Genomic DNA, 18,385 nt, shown 5'->3' on the forward strand with positions numbered 1-18,385 from the left:
TCACCTACGCCAGTGCAAGCAGTCCAAGATCTGATGACTGAGCTCGAGTCTATAGGGTAACTGCAGAGAAATACGCTTCAGCTCCCCAGAATTCGAATTCGAGGGAACGTGGATAATTTTAAGGCGTATTGTGAAGGCAGAACACAGCTGAGAGCCAGAAACATTTCCTGATGACCTCATACTAATTGTTCAAGATAAGCATCACTTAATGAAGAGCAAAGGCAACTAGCTCAACCAAGTGTTTCTGCATTCAGAGTGAAAACCTAGCACGTCAAGGCCATTCACCCCTGGAAGGCTATGGAGAGACCTCTGAGCTGGTAAGTAAAGAGGCTGGGATGGTCAGTTCCCACCCCATGCGCACCAGCTCACCTCTCCTCCAATCACTACCAGACCCCGCACTTCTAAAAATCTCCTTTTCTCCCACCCACCAGCGCAGCAAGCTGATAGCCAGATTAGGTGTCATTTGCGCTTTTTTACGTCAGTCTAATTTTTCACTGTCTCTGAGAAGAAACAGCATGTCATGAGGGGCTGAGCTCACTCCGCAAACATGTGCCCTTTGGCCTCCCATGAATACTGCCCGCCCCCCGCACTGCCCCGTCCCCGCACGGGGAGCGGCTCCTCTCCACGCAGAAGGGGGTCTCGCCGCAGCCAGCTCTCCACTTCGCTAACCGTGGCCACGTCAACCAGGCACTTCTCTGTGTCGGGTTCATGCAGCTGTTCACTGAACCGTTCATGCAATCCTGCGGACAGGGTGCTATTGCCTTAGACAGTGAGACAAATGAGTCACCGAGTGATGAAAACTGTCACACAAGGCTTTCTAAGTTTTTACTCCAATTTATTGAATAATAATCACCATCTATATGGTGTGCCGTGTTCGATTCTGGATCCACCAAGACAAACAGCTTAAATAAGGCACCTGAACTCGTGAAACTTACAACCTAGAGATGAATATAAAAGGTAAGCAAACTCCAGCGATAGGACTCAGGACAACTTGCTAACCTCTCTGTTCCTCCTTTCTTCACCTCTGAAAAGGAAAACAAATATTAATAGCCACCTTTCCAATTTGAAAAGGAATTAAATAAGCTAATGTGTAAGGTACTAAATAGCACCTGTTGTGTAGTGCTCAATAAATATTAGAAGGTAGTAGGTATAGTAGTAATAATTGTAAGCAGCGATTGTGGCTGAAACAGGAGCAGTAGCAGTTGGAAAGCACTAGTAATAGTAGTAGCAGCAGTAATAATAGTGGTGGTAGTAGTAATAGTAGCAGTAGTAGTAGTTGTAATAGCAGCAGCGACAGTAATAGTAGTGGTAACAGTAGTGGTAGTAGTAATAGTGGTAGCAATAGTAATAGCGGTAGCAATAGTAATAGCAGCAACAGTAAGAGTAGTAGCAGCAACAGTAATAGTAGGAGTAGCAGTAGTCATAGTGGTGGTAGTAGTAATAGTGGTAGCAATAGAAATAGTAACAGCAGCAGCAGTAGCAACAGTAATAGTAGTAGCAGTGACAGTAATGATAGGAGTAGCAGTAGTAATCGTGGTGGTGGTAGTAATAGTAGCATCAATAGTAATAGCAGCAGCAGCATGTGGGTTGGCACTGCCCTCTGGTGGCTACAGCTAGAGTTGCTGGGCACCTGACCTAGACGGTGCCGTCAGTGGGGAGTCTGCAGGGCCTCTCTCAGCTCTATCTTCTCCATCCCACTTCCTTCTACATCCCAAACTTCCCAGGGGCCTCAGGGCCGCTTTCTCATAGGCAGGAATAATTCAGTTCATAAATGGAGTAGTAGTAGTAGCAGCCTCAGCAACAATAAGGAGTTGGAATAGTAATAGTAGTAGCAGCAGTAGTAATGCGAGTGGTAGTAATAGCAGTAGTCATAGTAGAGCAGCAGCAGTAGTAATAAGAGGAAAAGGAAGAGAAGGAAGAGGAGGAGAAGCTGCAGCATAAAGGCAAGCAAAATATGCAACAGACACCCATATAGGAGACGCACAGAACCCAGAATTTGGACGGCTGGGGCAGACTTCCCAGGTGAGGTAACATTGAAATTGATGCTGGAGGTGAGTAGGATTTGCCAGGCAGTCAAGGGGTGTTGGAGGAATGCGGGGGGCGGTGCCTGACACATGCTAGAACCTGAGGAATGTCCAGGGGGTTATTCACAGACAGATGGTGTCAGGAGTCAGAGGTGAGGCTGGAAAGGGTGCAGAGGCCGGGCCTCAGCTAAGCGTTGGGTCTTTCTTAAGGGCAGCTGCTGCGATGATGAAGGTCACTGAAGTGAAGAAGAATGGGGCCTTATAACTTATGGAGCCCTTAATGGACACCAGGCTCTGCTAGCACCTCATGTTATTAATATTTTATTTAATCCTCCCCACGGTCACGCCACCCCTACAGTGTTTCTCAGGAACACATGTTAGGAGTGTCTTCACACCTGCAAGTGTCCAGCCTTTAGAATAACATTCTATGAAGGATACAGCGTCCCTAGATTTATCCATCCTGTTGCACAATCCCCTAACTGCAAAAGGAAAGCTAGTGTGGCAGGCAGGGCTAAGACTGCCCACGATGCCCCCCGGGTATTCACAGCTTTGTGTGGTCCCCTCCCTTGAATAACTGCTGCTACCAGCAGAACCCAGCAATGTTGGGGTGGTTCTGTGATGAGGTTACGAAAGACTGTGACTCCTCTCTTGCTATTAATAGCAGTCTCTCTCTCTGGCTTTAATGAGGCGCCTGCCCTGTTGCAAAGGCCCGCATCACAAAGAACAGAGGGTGGCCTCTGGTCAGCAGCCAGCGACGCACTGAGGCCCTCGGTCCAACAGCCCTCAATAAAGTAAGGTGTTGGAACAGAGCTTAATCGCAGATCTTTCCCTAATTGATCATTCAGATGAAACCACAGCCCCGGCCAGCGCCTTGCTTGCAGCCTTGGGGAAGAGCATCCGCAGAGGATCCAGACCTCTGAGCTGCAGAAACTGAGACAAAATGTGCGATGGTTTAAGTTGTGAAGTCCTGGGGTAATTTGTTACACAGCAAAGATAACTGATAGCTTACACAGCAAAGATAACTGATAGCTACCTCATTCAGGTACCTTAAGATGTTATGTAAATTGGGATTTAATGAAGACAATAAAAGGATTAAAAATTACTGAACCCACATATCAAGTATAAAACATATACTCAGCTAATTTAAACATAATCACATGCAACAGATGACAAATGGTATTCAGTAGGGTTTCAGTATTAACTTTCAATTCCATCCACAATAGGGAATTGCTTTTAGAAAAAAATGAGCCAGGTCTGATTATGACAACAGTCTCTGTTCTGGTCTTCTCTGAATTCATTCTGTCCCTGCTACTCCGATTCTGCATGGCCATCCCCACCAGGCTTTTCTCGACTTCATTTCCTGTGTCCTGTGTGGACCTCTTTCTACTTCCAGAAAAAGAGTCTCATTTTAAGTACTGAGCCTGTGCCAGTGGAATCCTAAGGGTGGGTTTGCTTCTCTCCAGTAGAATGCCTGCCACCCCTCACCACCCGCAGTGGCGTCCTCTCCCTGTGCCCGTGTGCAGCTACAGCTCCACGCACTCACTGAAATGCTCAGAACTTCACACCACCAGCCGTCGCCTCTCTGTGTCCCGAGCTGCCTGCAACAGGCTAGCAAAGGCTGATGGACGGGTGGGCTTTTTACCTGCTCACTCCTCGGCAGACAGGAGTCTGAAATTAAAAAGAATTCTCTCTCTCTGCTCCACATCTTGACAAATCTCCAGTACTCCCTCACCTGTTTACTCCTTCCTACACACACACACACACGCACACACACACACAGAGATACACACACAGACCTTCCTGTGAGCCATCATTAATTATGCTGTAGGGAAGTAACAGCTCAAGAGTGGGGCTTCTTACCCCAAGGCTAGGTTGGTGTCTTAGTATTCAGCTAGAACCTCACGAACAGACCACTAAGATCAGACATTTTTCTTGAAACATTAGAGAATAACATAAAAGTACATACCTAAGAGTTAATTGGGTGATGTAGTCTATGAGTAATAAAAAGGATCATTTTATTTGGGGGAAAGAATCATATGTTATCACCCTTGAGACTTCTTAACTTTCTCAACATGCATTTTACAAGTGCAAAACATAGTCGTTATTAAATAAAACAGTCTGGTTTTAAGCGGGAGAAACAAAACAGGTATCCAGGGCTCTATCATTGTCTTGAAAAGTTGGTCCCTGGACCATGTTATTGCCAAGAATGTACAATAATTTTAATAGTCACTTTGTGTTCCTGTGTAATATTGATCGCTCTTTTTAATTCTCTAGCATGTAATCACGGATGTCTAGATTTACAGTCCAAACACTCACTAGGTTTCCAATCGATACAGGTTAGTACATTTCTAATTCGAAGCAAAGAAAAATAGCCAAGTGAATTTTCTGCAACTTTCAAAATTTATAACGAATATTTGCATGCTGTCTCTCCTTGGATGGATCTAGAAATGTTATCCATTAAGCCTCATAAGGTGATGAACACCACTTACTGTAATCCATTGTAAAATTGTAATAAACATGGCAAACATCTCATGAGCACTTACTATTTGTCAGGTACTGCTCTAAGGCTTTAGATATTTTAATTCTCTTAACCCTGGAACAAGGACTATGAGATTAAGGGCTATTACTAACATCCCCACTTTACAAGGGAAGAAATTCAAGCAGAGAGAGGCTAAGTAACTTGCCCAAAGTCACACAGCTGATAATTGAGGGCTGTGATTTGAACCTAAGCAAGGTGGCATGCAAGTTGATGTGTTTCACCCCTACATTATAATGCCCATTTGATCTGAATGAGTCTTTTAACTGTATTATTCATTTTAAAGAGAAAGAATATGAACAGGAATTATAAATAACAAGAGATGAGCCTGATTCCATCTCTTGGCTCAATTGCTGGGTCCCATGAGGACATCCTTGCGAAAGGACCAAAGGCATTAAAGAAACCCAGGCATGAGGCTAAAATCACTGTGCTACCAGGCTGCAGTAGGACATTGCATCATTTGAGACAAATTGGGACAGAAAAGGGAAGAAATAAAAAGGAGCAGAGAATTACTAAAGGACCCACAGTGGCTTCAGTTACAGTAATGGCAGAAAACAAATGTCCCATATCCTTCACTCAGTAAATAATATGATTTTATAAAACCGAGTAAAACATCTTATGAGAAATGGGATCTACTTGGCTTTGGCTCAGTTCAGAAGAAGGGGCTTAAAGAAACTTATAATTGTAACCAGAAGATTCTACCAAGAAAAGTATTATTTTAATTGACCTGGCCAAAAGAAATTTAACTTTAATAAGAAATTAACAACTCCTTCTCATGAGCTGTGAAATGAATAATTTTCATAGAGTTGTAAAGGATATTTTTCTTGGTATCTCTCAAAATGTTCCCACCTGTTTTACCTTATTTTATGGTTCACCACTTCACAAAGCAAGAAAGGTGAGATTCAGCTTTATCATCAATAAAATGTAAATAGTATTCTGTTTCACAAAGCTATTGTAAAACAGGAATAGAGCAACGTTAATGGAGTAGCTGAATTTATTTACCTGGGACCCATTAACTGTTCATTTACTCACTGGTTCATTCATTCATTCATTCATTCCCACATTACAGATAAAGCAACTAAGGCCTAAAGAGATTGAATAACTTGCCGAAGCTTTCATATGTATTTTTCAAACCATCTTTCACTTTATCTCCCTATAGTGACCATTTGACCTGAAATTCCTATCTCACATTTGCGTGAAATAGATTATATTCTCTCTCTGATGACATAGAATATAATGAAATAGATTTTATTTGCCTGTGGCAAAATTATGTGGATTAAACGTTCCCAACACAAAAACTCTTTTCCAGAATAAAAATGATCACACAAAGGGCTGTTTTATTAGGTACATTTTGGAAGCCTTGAAATGCACCTTCAATCAACACGCAGTTCAATAATAATTTAAAGTAATCTCTGTGGTTATTTAAAGAAAATTAAAATGTGTCATATTGTGTAATTCTATGAAGCAGCAAATCTCCCGCGCCGTACATGACAAAGGCACTAAAAGCTACTGCACTTTGTAGCTAGTAGTTCCTTACAAAGTTTTATCTTGCACAGATGGCATGATATAAAACTGTTAGGATCATTATTTATTTCAAAAGATTTCAGTTGAAAAAAACAGAGAGACAACACATCTCCGTTTTAAGGATGTCCTAGGGCAAAAAGACAATAACAATTTGAAATCCTTAATTTCAAATAAAACTTTTGATAAAGGACATTTTAGAAATAATGATAAACACATCAGTTATTTAGACAATAAGATCTCAATGTCTTTACACTCTATGGCCCAGGGTCTTATTGACATAAGTAATAGCTGCTTCCATCTGATATCTTTTGATGCTTCTTAGTATGCATTCGTACATCAGATCTGAACACAGCAAATATCAATTTGCATCCAGCTCTTGAATTTACAAACACACATGATCTATCAATATATTTCTCTTCTAACATCTGGAAATAGTACTTCCACAGGGGTTGAGGTTATACTTAAAATCAGACAAGTTTACTCTTTCTTTTAAAAACCTCTTTGGCTGCACATTGCTGACAACAGCATTGGCAGACTGCAGCCTGAAGGCCAAATCTGGCCAGCTGCCTGTGTTTATATGGTCCTTGAGCTAAAGATGGTTTTAAGTTTTTATATGATAGTAAAAAATAAAATTAAAAAGAAGAAAATGCAACAGAGACTGGATATGGCCCACAAAGCTTAAAATATTTACTATATGGCTCTTTATAGAGAAAGCTTGCCAACCCCTGGTCTACAAAGTAAAATCCAATTTGCTGGTCTTGGCATCTAAGAGCCCTCCTAAGTGAGCTCAGAATATCCCTCTAGCTTAATCCTTTGCCTTCTCCCCCATCTAAGCGATGTTCCAGTTACTATTACTGTACAACAGGGTACCCCAAAATGTAGCAGCTTCAAACAACCACTTTGTTATAACCGTGGATGCTGTCGGCCGAGGATTGGAGGACACAGGAGAAGGGCTGCTTCTGCGCCATGATGCCAGGAAGCTGGGAAGGCTCAGGCCAGTGTGTGTTGCGGTGGGGGCGGGGGGGTGTCCACAGCCGGGGGCTGGAAGCACCTGGAGGCATGTTCACTCACATTTGGTCCCACGGCAGTGAGTGCTGCTGTGTGCAGTGAGATCCGAGGGCCGCTGACCTGAGCCTTACGTCCAGCCTCCCCATGTGGTCTGAGCTTCCTCACAGCATGGCGGCCCCCTGGGAGCCAAACTTTGGCCCTGGTGGCTCAGGCTCCAAATATGAGTGAGTGTTGCGGGAACTGCACCACCTTGCCTGATGCTCCCTGGGAAGTTAAGCAGAATAATCCCCACTGCCTTCTCGTGCTTAAGAGCAAGTGCCAGGGGAGGAGAAGTGGGCACTGCCCATTAGCAGGAGGAGTAGCGGGGACCCCAGGGATGGCAGTGAGACCCCCGGAGCCCTTCTCAGAGTCTGTCTCTCCTGAACGTGTCACACCCTTCCTAATTCAGGGCCGTGCACACCTCTGTCTTCTGTGTGAGTCACCACCTAACTCCCGTCCCTAGCTCACTCCTGGACATTTGTTAGGACACCACGAGACCACGCAGGTGAAGCTTCTGCCCTAGTGTCTGCCCGCAGAGAGCTCACAGACTAAGAGGGGAGAGAGAATACCAATCCGAAGGAATGACTAACGATTTAAGGCAACAGAAGTTAAATGAAAAGGTCACCATCTCTGAAAATCTTTGTTCTGCAGAAAATTTACCCATTCGAAAAGTGTGCCATGCTTGCCCTGAGTTGTTTCTCCTTCTCAGTGATTATGCTGCATTTTAGCACAAACACAATTACCAGAAGGGAAGGATCGGGCTCCCTCCAGCATCACCCTGACATGGAGTCTGGAAGCCCCCGAGCCCGGCCCCCCGGCACATGGCATTGGAGAAATTAATGGCTGGAACACGTGACGGTGAATGAAGCAGTGGTGAGCTCGGTGTCCAGGAGCAGGGCTCCACTGGGGTTGCGAACGACCCCAAAGACCCTTTTAGGTCCGAGAACCCATCTCAAAGTCTACGCCATCAGCCAGAGAGAGAAGAGAACAATGAAAGAGACAGGGATGGGGCGTCCGGCTCCAGGACAAAGCTTGAAAGGAAGGAATGTGTGAATTCACGGAAGTCGGCTGAAGGCTCCTCGGGTAACCTGAGGTTGAGGAGGGCTGCAGGCGGAGATCCTGTGCGGTCACATCGTGCCACTATTTAACCTGAGGTTGAGGAGGGCTGCAGGCGGAGATCCTGTGCAGTCACATCATGCCACTATTTAACTTACTCAAATTCAATTCACGTTTGACAAGAGGGAAAGAAAGTTTTAAAATTCCCCTTCTTTATCCCTTCTCTTTTCCCCACCCGACTGTTGGAACTGATCCAGGCCATCTCTCAGCCCTGGGAAAAGACTCAGGATGGAGAAAAGCAGGATCCTGGCCCCAGGTAGCTGAGGTGCGGATCAAAGGAATGATTTCAATGAGCACAGATTCTTGCATCTTCCCATGCATAGAAAAGCACTGAAGTCCTTAACTTGAGATTTCTGGTTTTCTTTAATGAACAGTCATCTTTCCATGTTCCAACTACCTGTCTTTGTTGCAAAAACTCCTGTAGATCCTGGCCCCTCCCTGACCTCTTCACAGCCGTCCCTCAGCGCGATCTGAGAGGCTGCACCCTGGGCTTAAGTCCTCAGTTTTGTCCACCAAATAAGACGTAACTCTCAACTTTTAGGTTGTGCCTTTTCTTTTCAGCTAACAGTTTGTACGTGCAAGCACACATTCACATGCACCTTCTCAATGTTTACAAGTAGTAATAATGTTACTGTCATAACCTCTGAGGAGTGAGAGCCCTTCTACTGAAGATGACCCTTAGGGACAGAGAAGGTGAGGGACATACCCGAGGCTCAGCGATAAATCTGGAACCAGCTCCAAGTCCTACACACCCCTCCTATCACAGAGGAGCCCTGCTGTCCTCAACTCAGGAGTCCACGCCAGATCCCTAACACCCCGGGGTGCAAACGCACCCACCAGGTTTTTACATCTTTGGGCTGCAGCTCACATGCCAATATGGAGGCCACACAATTCGACACAATCCCACCTCACCTGGAAGGATGCACTCTCTCGGACAGTGAACACTCTCCTTGCACGTACAGCTGGTGTGTTACCTTCCTGCTCCATCTCAATTTTACACAGTTCAGTCAGCAAGCGTTCAGAGCACCTCCACGGGTCACGCACTTTCCACCGCGGGGAGACACGGGGGCGGCCAAGAGAAGCTCCCTGCCTGCCGTGAACTTGCAGTCGTGTGATGCCTCCTTTGAACCGACCCAGGCAGTGCCAGTCGCTGGGCTTCTGTGCGCCCATCCTATTTGGTTGGTGTGGCAGAGCTGGTGCTTAATTGCTTTTTCATTGTATCTTTTGTGGTTTGTATCTATTCTCTAAGCTCAGTTGGAAAACTCTATAAGGATCATATATTAATACTATTCAGTAAAGAATTTACCTGGCATTTTGGAGAATTAGGTATATTCCCCGTCCGTGCACATGTCATGTCCAAATTCTACATGCTTACCTCTTTAAGAACCAAAGCTTTAAGAAAAATTAACCACATGGGAAGGAAGTCTTTCTAAAATGTTTAATACATGTGATCATCTTCTTAAAAAGAACATTTGAGATATATTTATTTACGCCTTTTCTCCTGACTCAGGGTCATCTTTCTGGAGCCCGGACATTACATTCTCAAACACAGTGATTTCCTCAAGCGCTGGTGAGACAGAAGCGGCTGTGAAGGCGTATAGCCCATGGACCCGGGAGGTGATATTTCTTGGCTCTCCCATGTTTTTGGAGCACTTGGTGCCACCCTGGCCACTAGGCCATCAAGGTCATGGCTGGTGTGGCTTTGTCCCCAGCCCCTCTCACTTTCAATTTGCCTCCAGCTGCCTGTTGCCTAGGAAATCAAATAACCAAGCTCGTTTGAGATTTAAAAGACTTTAAATCAGAGCAAATAGGCCAAAAGCAGCTTCCCTGGGAGTTTAGCACATACACTTTAGGGCATGGATTTAGCATTGACTCTGATACTCAGTGGCCTTTGTACCTTTTTTTTTTTTTTTTTGATTATTTATTTAACAAACACAGATCACACCCTATTGCAGGCAGTGGGAATGAAGAAGTGCAGAAAATAGATAAAAACCCCTGACTTCAGGAGCAGCTCGCGTTCTAGTGAGGGGGAAAAACAAATGTAAATAAAGTAACAAAACACAAGGCCCTCTGGGTTGTAAGTGCAACAGAGAAGAATAAAGCAAGGACGACAAATCAGGACCAAGAATCGTAGGAATGGAGGCAGCGATGTCTGAGCAGAGACCAGACCGAACGAGGTAGAAACTGAACAGAAACCTGCCATGAGAATGTCCCAGGTGGAAGGAATAGCCAGGCGGCATCTCAGGAGCTCGCCTGCCGTGTCCAGGGAAAGGAGCAGGGCCGCCAGGGGCACGCGGGGGAGCGTGGAGACACCTACTTGGGGTCCCGCAGGTGGTTCCAACACCTGGGTTTGACTTGGAAGAGATGGGATGTCACCAAGAGATCCGAGCAGAGAGTGACATGATGATTTATGTTGTAAGAGCATCCCTCTGGCTGCCAGGTTGGAAAGAGTGAAAGAAGGAAAGAGCAGAAGTGGGGAAGCCAAGCGAAGGCCACTGCAGGCACCTGGGGAGAAGGGACGGCGGGCCGGACCCCTGCAGTCACAATGAAGATGGGGAAGTGGGCAGAGTCTCTTCATATTTAGAGGATAGACCCCGTACGTTTTGCTGACAGGTTGAATAGGGGATGTGAGAAAAAGGGGTAAAAGACTACAAGATTTTTGTCATGAACATTGGGAAGAATTAAGCTGTTACTTAGTAAGAGGCGGGTGGATCTGCTTAAGATGCCCATTAGGTGTCTAAGTGCAGTGACCAATAAACGGGGCGGGGGGTGTGATTAGGGATTCCTGGGGAAATACCTGGGCTGGAGAAATAAACCTGGCAGTTACCAGCAAAAGTGGTGTAGAGAGCAATGGTGCTGAGGAGTTACAGAAGCTGAGATCACCTAGGTCGCGTCCTGAGCAACATTTAGAGCTCGGGATGAGAAGCCGCCAGGAGGCCTGGGAAGGAGTAGGTGGTGGGATTGAAGAAGAACAGGAGGGCGTGGCCTCCAGGAAGAATGCTCACCTCATAGGGCCCTTCGTCCAGACACACAGAGGTGCGGAGTTCAAGACAGACAGAATCTGGGGGTAGCGTGCGCGTGGAGCCCTGCGTCCCGCGGGCTTTGTGGACGGGAGGGAGGAGGGCGGATGGCAGGGGAGGTGAGTGGGGTCAGATATAATCGGGGAGATAATATCACGCTTGTGTACCAAGGGGGGAGGTCCTGTAACAGGTAGAACAGGGATGATGCAGAGGAAAGAGAAAGGACTCGCGCCAGTCCTTGCCAAGAAGGGCCGGGTGCAGCGCCCAGGGAGAAGGTGGGGCTTAGGCGAGAGCAGAGCTCATCCCCGAGGGAAGGCAGGACCACGGGCTCTGAGGCTGGTGGGTGTTGAGCTTTAGGGAGACTGGGAAAGTCCTCTCTGTTTGCTACTATTTTCTTGTTTCAATAGAGAGTGTGGCTGTCAGGTGAGCGTGAGAGATCTAGCGTCTGAGAGAGGAAAGGATATTTAAGCGATCGTCTAGGAGGGAAGAGAAGTAAATACGGTAAGGAATGCAGAATACTTTTCCAGGCAGCGGGTGGGACTCACTTGAAGCCGGGGGATCGTGATTTGGAAGCGCGAGTGGTAAGCATGGCTGTCCACCTCCTTCGGCCGCCTGGGTAGAGGGGGCGTCGGCGGGGAGTCGGCTGTTTTTCCAAGTAAATGAGAGAAGAGTGCGGGAGAGAAAACGGCCAAGCCTCGGGGAGAGCGGTGGGTGGCAGCGTCTTCAAGGGGGAGGCTGCAGAGTGGGAAGAAAGTGAAGAAAACATTGACAAGAGTTGAAAGTCTAAAAGGTTTTGCAAATGATGATGAGTTCCGGAGGGTGCCCCGGACAGACGGGAGCAGGGGCTGGAATCAGAGGTTAGAAAGGAAGTGGCTCACGATTCACGGTGTGGAGTGAAAACACAGGCCCTTGTGAAAGCTCGTTAAGAAGCTCAAGATGGCAAGTCAGAGCATTAAACCCAGCACTGTTCCCTGGGCAGGGCCCTACGCAGGTCACGTGCCCACGAACCAGCCCTGGGTCCTGGGTCCCCAGAGTCCTGGCCCTGGGATGAGAGATGACCCGGGGCCGACAGCTGTCCCAGTAGCTTATAAACGGGGGCAGTGACACAGTTAGATGACCCTGGTGGTCCCCACATGGGTAGTGGCGGCTTGTCTGTGAGGATGGGGAGGGGGCTGGTAGACGGCTCTCCAGGAAGTCTGGGCAGACGTCTGGGACAGGTGTTCAGCTCCCGCTGATGGAGCCCTGAAAGCCGGGATGGGGTTTCCTCTGAAGCTGGGGGCTCCCCCATGAAGGAAGGGCATCCTTCCCCCTCCACACTGTGTTTCAAACAGATGAAGTCGCACAGTCCTGACCTTGTCCTCCTTCCCTGGCCCCCACTCTTCACGGGGCATCCCTGCAGACTTGTAAGAGTTAGTAATAAATACTTTAATACATTGGACATGTTTCCATACGCCTGCCCTATTTTCACTGCTAGACCCTGAGAGGTAGAGGCAACAATCATGGCAGAGGTTACCAAGTACCAGAGCGGGGGCTGTTCAGGTACGTGCATCACCTTCTAGATCTCAGGGCAGAGCACTGAGAACGAAGTCTCAGGTGCAGGTGGGACGCTGGTACCAAACAATCCCACTGAGCTGAGAGCCGGCTTAGCAATCACACAGATCAGGGCTTGACCCTAGGTTTCGGCACTGACCGCCTGTGTGTCTTCAGTTACCACGTAACTTCACCAATTACTCCAGTCACTTCCTGGGTGGATCCTGTAGGTAAATGAAAACGGGAGAATGTGTATAAAGTGCCTTAATTCTTGAAGGTGCTCAAGATGGTGACTCTCAGTTTCACCGGGTTTGCTGGGGGCAGAGGTGACGATTCCGAGGGAGTAGAGATATTCTCCCGTCACCACCACAGAGCCCCACGTGGCCCATTAGGGGGAGGACGGAGTCCCCAGTCCCCGCCCTGCACACCGTACAGGTGTCCCCGGGGGAGGCGCTCCATGAAGCGCTAACGTTCAGCCCAGCACCTGCTGGCTTCTGATGCTCTCACCGACTTCTCCTGCTGCAGAGTGATCTGTATTTATTACGTATTAATGCCACTCTCCCCTTTAGAGCCACTAATGAAGACAATGTATGTAAGTAATGAAAACAATTTATGTAACAAATGGCTAATTATATGACACTTGGAGAAGAATTAAACATTCAGAACATGAAATTCAGTAATGTGTACATTTGATATCCAATTTCCCACAAGATGTGGAGAACTGGACAGATTCTCAATCAAGCTGACTTGGTTGGACACAGAAAGAGCTGAGAGCGACGCCCTTTCTCCCACCCGGTCCTGTGTCCCCGGGAACGGCACCTCAGATGCAAGAAAGAGTTCACGCTCTGGTGTGACTCAGAGCTGGTTCCTAACGACCACTCCCCACCATCCTGCTGTGTGTCCTCAGGGAAGGAGTGGAACTTCCCTGAGTCCCAGTTTGCTCTTACATCTGCTTTATAAGGTTATTGTAAGGATTACAAGGGGTCACGTCTGTAAGGTACCAAGTGCCCGGTACTTGGAGCCTGCCCAGAGGACCCTGGTGGAGGTGAGGGTCAGCAGACACGCTCCGTACTCTGCTCCTCTTGCCCAGGCTACCTGAGTGTCACCTGGGACGCCCTGAATTCTTGCTTTTCTCCTACAGGGCTCAGGGCAGGCCCTGCAGCTTGAGGGGCGGGTGAGAGAAGGAGGGAGTTCACATCCTCACAGGGAGGGGGGCAGGCGGTCGGCCAACACCCCAGCCCCTTGTGCCTCTACAGGGACAGACTGCAGGACCCTGAAATTGTCCCACACCATCTCCCAGAGGACCCAGTGCAGGTCAGGCCCCCCCCAGCAGTGACCTGGGACCCCAAGGTTGTCCCACACGACCTCCCAGAGGACCCAGTGCAGGTCAGGCCCCGCCCCCCAGCAGTGACCTGGGACCCCAAGGTCGTCCCACACCATCTCCCAGAGGACCCAGTGCAGGTCAGGCCCCGCCCCCCAGCAGTGACCTGGGACCCCAAGGTCGTCCCACACCATCTCCCAGAGGACCCAGTGCAGGTCAGGCCCCGCCCCCCAGCAGTGACCTGGGACCCCAAGGTCGTCCCACACCATCTCCCAGAGGACCCAGTGCAGGTCAGGCCCCGCCCCCCAGCAGTGACCTGGGACCCCAAGGTCGTCCCACACCATCTCCCAGAGGACCCAGTGCAGGTCAGGCCCCATCCCCCAGCAGTGACCTGCTCATCCACCTGCCTTTGCTGACTTTCCTCCCCACTTGTGTCCCCACCCCCTCATCATGTCTCCTGGAACCCGCTGCCCAGGATAAACTAAGGCAGCCCTCATCCTTGAGGCAAGGTCCTCCTTGGGTGGCTGGAGATCAAAGTAAGACCTGGAAGAATGTGTGTTAAGTGGGCAACGCGCTGAGCTGAGTCTGGCCATCAGCCATCCCGCCATCCAGACCCGAGTCCTTGAGGCTGATGCGCTGCGTCCCGTTCAGAAAGAAACGCCTCTTACGATGAGAAAGATAGTCCCTAAGGCCGGAGAGAGATGATGCCTCACGAGGAGGAGACTTGGCATCTGTTTCCCAGGGCACCAGCTGGCCACGAGACGGGACTCAGTACGGAGAGAGCCAAAACACAGACATTTGGCTAAGAAGGAGGAAGCAAAGGAAGATCCGAGCCACGTCCTGGGTCTTGCCAGGAAAGCACCGGGCTGACCTGAGCCAGCAGGTCCGCGCGGGGCAGTGCCGGGAAGCACCTGGAGGCCTCTGAAGGCGGACCTGGCCTCCATCGTTTCCCCACAGACACACGCGGGCCGCACGGGCTCAGCCAAGCCGAGGGCGCAACACTCGCACCGGACCGCGGTCGTCTTGTCGTCATTGTTCTGTAACCGATGATGCTTCTGGGGGCCACGCTAGGTCTCTGCAGGGGGGAATTACAGACTCCGCCAGCGTCGCCCGCTGGACCAGCGCCACTGGAGTCAATAGGGTTGCCGCTTGTTCTGTAAGTCTTCAAACATCCACAAGGGAGAGAAGCCCTGGCACATGAGTGCTTTTTTTGTGGAATCAGACTCCGTGGTCCCTGCGGAGTGCATCCCACTACGTGTGACAGCACCATTGTCTCCACTCTTCCTGCGCCCTTTGGAAATGAACGTGGTAAGTGCTGCGGCCCTAAAACTCATGTAGAAACCTGTCCCCCAGCCCGATGGTATCAGGAGGTGTGGCCTCTGGGAGGTGATCAGGTCACAAGGATGGGCCTCGTGATGGGATTAGTGTCCTTACAGAAGGGACCCCCAGAGAGCTCCCCATCCCTGCTGCCACGTGAGGACACAGGAGAAGATGCCATCTATGATCCAGGAAGCTGGCTTCACCAAACACTGCATCTGCCTGTTCTCGGACTGCCAGCCTCCAGAATCGCGAGAAATAAATACCTGTTGCTTGTGGTGTTGTCACAGCAGCCTGAGCTAAGACGGTACGTATATACTTCGTACAGCTAATGAGTATTTAAAGCTAAATGTAAACTAAGTTTTAGGCAAATCGGATCCCGAGACACCTTCTATTTGCTGTGTCTATTATTTTCCAGGCGTTGAACTGCACAGTTCTCCCACTTGGGACGTGAGACTCAGAGCGGAGGGCCTGATAGGATGCTTCATGTTGCTGTAGCAGAAAACCGGCCCAAGGGCGTGTTCAGAGGAGGCCCAGCGCCAGCCCGGACGTGGGGCTGTTCCAGCCCCTTCTCTCTGAGATAGCTCAGCCCTGTGCCCCTGGGTGTCAGCTCTCTCTCTAGGCTGCAGAAGTTCTGGGTGTTGCTTCCATAAAGAGCAGAGAAAGAAGAGGCCACTTTCCCTTTGGAAAATAGCCCGGAGAATTTCCCCAGAGCCCCTCGGCACACTTCCTTCCCCTGTGGGTGGGACTAGAACACGCCAGCTTATTTCTGGAGGGAAGCCTGTGGTTACAGAAATTTCTGTCGTGATTAGTTCAGTCCTTCAGTTCCTGAATCAATCATCCCCGCGGGGCCTGGGGTCACCATGATTGGCTTAGACAAGGGATCACCGCCCTGGAAGCTGGGGTCAGTCTGGCAGACGATGGGCAAGCCGGGGGATAAAGCAGTAGAGACACGTCTGGCACCGAGGGCAGTGCCCTGCGGCTGAGACCAATCCGTGCCGGTGTCCTGCCCTCCACACGGCACTGCCCCTGGAAGTGTGATGCAGGAATCTCACAGCAAGCCTGGCTGAAATGGTAACAACATCCCCAGACAAAGGTCTCCTGCAAATCCCCACGTTTATAATTAGATGGTTGATGAGAGGCGCAACGCGAAGCCTGGCAGCAGTTTCTCAGCAAACAGCTTTCCTGCTCATTAGCGAGCCAGGGCGGTACAGGCTGAAATAAAATGCCTACTGGTCCAGAAAATACGGGTATCGCCAGCATTTCTCCGCGGGCGGCCCTCCCCCACGTGCGCTGTTCCGCTCGCAGGACACAGCTCTGAACGCAGCCGATGGAGTGCGGAGGAGGCGGGAGAATGTCTCCCCTGCGGAGTCTGAGGATGTAGGCCAGGGAGGCAGCTCGTTTCGTCTTGTGCTTTGGTTGTTTCTCTCCTTTATTTTCCTTCTAGAGGCGACTCAACTCATGTAGACACTCATCCAGGAAACTGTGTGGTTTCTAAACTGGGTTTTGTTTCTAAACGGATTGTGAAATCCTCCCATCTACTTCTCCTTTGGCAAGAAATGTTTTGACTTCTGAACAAAGATCTTACAAAGAAAGGTGAAGAGCTGCAACCCTGCAGGGTCGGCCGCTGTGGTTTTCACGTGGCCGCATCCGTGGCCCACACCGAGAGACGGTCAGAATCACTCTGGACACTTTATAGAAATCCACATGAACAGGCTCGACCACAGACTGCTATCTCAGGGTCTCAGGAGCTGATGTATTTTATTTTTTTTATTTTTAAAATTATTTATTTACTTATTTATTTTTGGCTGTGTTGGGTCTTCATTGCTGCACGCGGGTTTTCTCTAGTTGCAGTGCGTGGGCTTCTCATTGCAGTGGCTTCTCTTATTGCGGAGCACGGGCTCTAGGTGCGCAGGCTTCAGTAGTTGTGACACGCGGGCTCAGTTGCTCCGCGGCATGTGGGATCTTCCCCGACCAGAGATCGAACCCGTGTCCCCTGCATTGGCAGGCAGATTCTTAACCACTGTGCCACCAGGGAAGTCCCCAGGAGCCAATGTATTTTAAAGCTCCCCATGTGATTCTGACCACCAGCTAGGTTTAAGGACCAGTGGGTAACACTGACACCCCCAACCCAGTGCCTGAGTTCAGTCCTAATCTGACATCAACTCCTGTTTTCACCATTTCTTCCTCACTTTTTGTTCCCCCAGTTGCTCTATCTGCACTCAGCACTCCCACTTTTGTCTCTGTTACGGGTTGAATTGTGTCCCCAAAAGATATACTGAAATCCTAACCCCCCGTAGCTCAGAATGTGACCTTTTTTGGAAATAAGGTTGTTGCAGATGTAATTAGTTAAGATGGGTCATACATATACACAATTTTCATGCGTCAAAGATATCTACATAATGTTGTTTAAGAAACGATGAGGTCACGCAGGAGTAGAAGCGGCCCCCAGTCCAGCGTAACTGGCATTGTCATAAGAAAGGGGGCAGCCACGTGAAGACACACACAGGGAGAAGGCCGGGGGTGGGGTGAAAAATGCAGAGGCCAAAGTGATGCGTCTACAAGCCGAGGACTGCCTGCAACCACCAGAAGGTAAGAGCGAGCACGGCCCTGCCAACACCTTGATGTCAGACTTCTAGCCTCTAGAAATGTCAGACAATATCTATCTGTTGTTTGGAGTCACCTGGTTAGTGGTGCTTTGTTACAGCAGCAGTAGGAAACTAATACACCTGCTCCTAGAGCATCTACCTCGGTGCTCTACCTGCTTCCCCTTCACATCCAGATTTCACTCACTCACTGTCCGTTTCAGACCCCTCCTTCTTCAGCGGACCCCCCTCGGAGCCCCTTGCTGGTCCCGTCACGAGTAGTACCCCTTCTATAATTGTGATACTCTTCAGCTTTTTTAAAGCACAGGTCTCATCTCTCTGGTGTGGCTATAACTCCAACACAG

At 49.0% G+C, this 18,385-nt stretch overlaps 1 protein-coding gene across 1 annotated transcript in view; it reads right to left on the minus strand.

Moving 5' to 3' along the window:
• LOC309611922 (uncharacterized protein) overlaps nt 1-14,047 on the minus strand; it is a 47,666-nt gene extending 33,619 nt beyond the window's left edge. The window contains exons 1-2 of the mRNA XM_082356956.1: nt 8,281-14,047; nt 9-8,219 (exon numbers count right to left, since the gene is read on the minus strand). Of these exons, the coding sequence (XP_082213082.1) occupies nt 9-180 (172 nt within the window). The 5' untranslated portion in view covers nt 181-8,219; nt 8,281-14,047. The remainder of the gene's footprint in view (nt 1-8; nt 8,220-8,280) is intronic.
• Nucleotides 14,048-18,385: the final 4,338 nt, after the last annotated feature.

Source organism: Balaenoptera borealis, assembly GCF_965194805.1.
Source record: "Balaenoptera borealis genome assembly, chromosome: 15".
NCBI lineage: Eukaryota > Metazoa > Chordata > Mammalia > Artiodactyla > Balaenopteridae > Balaenoptera > Balaenoptera borealis.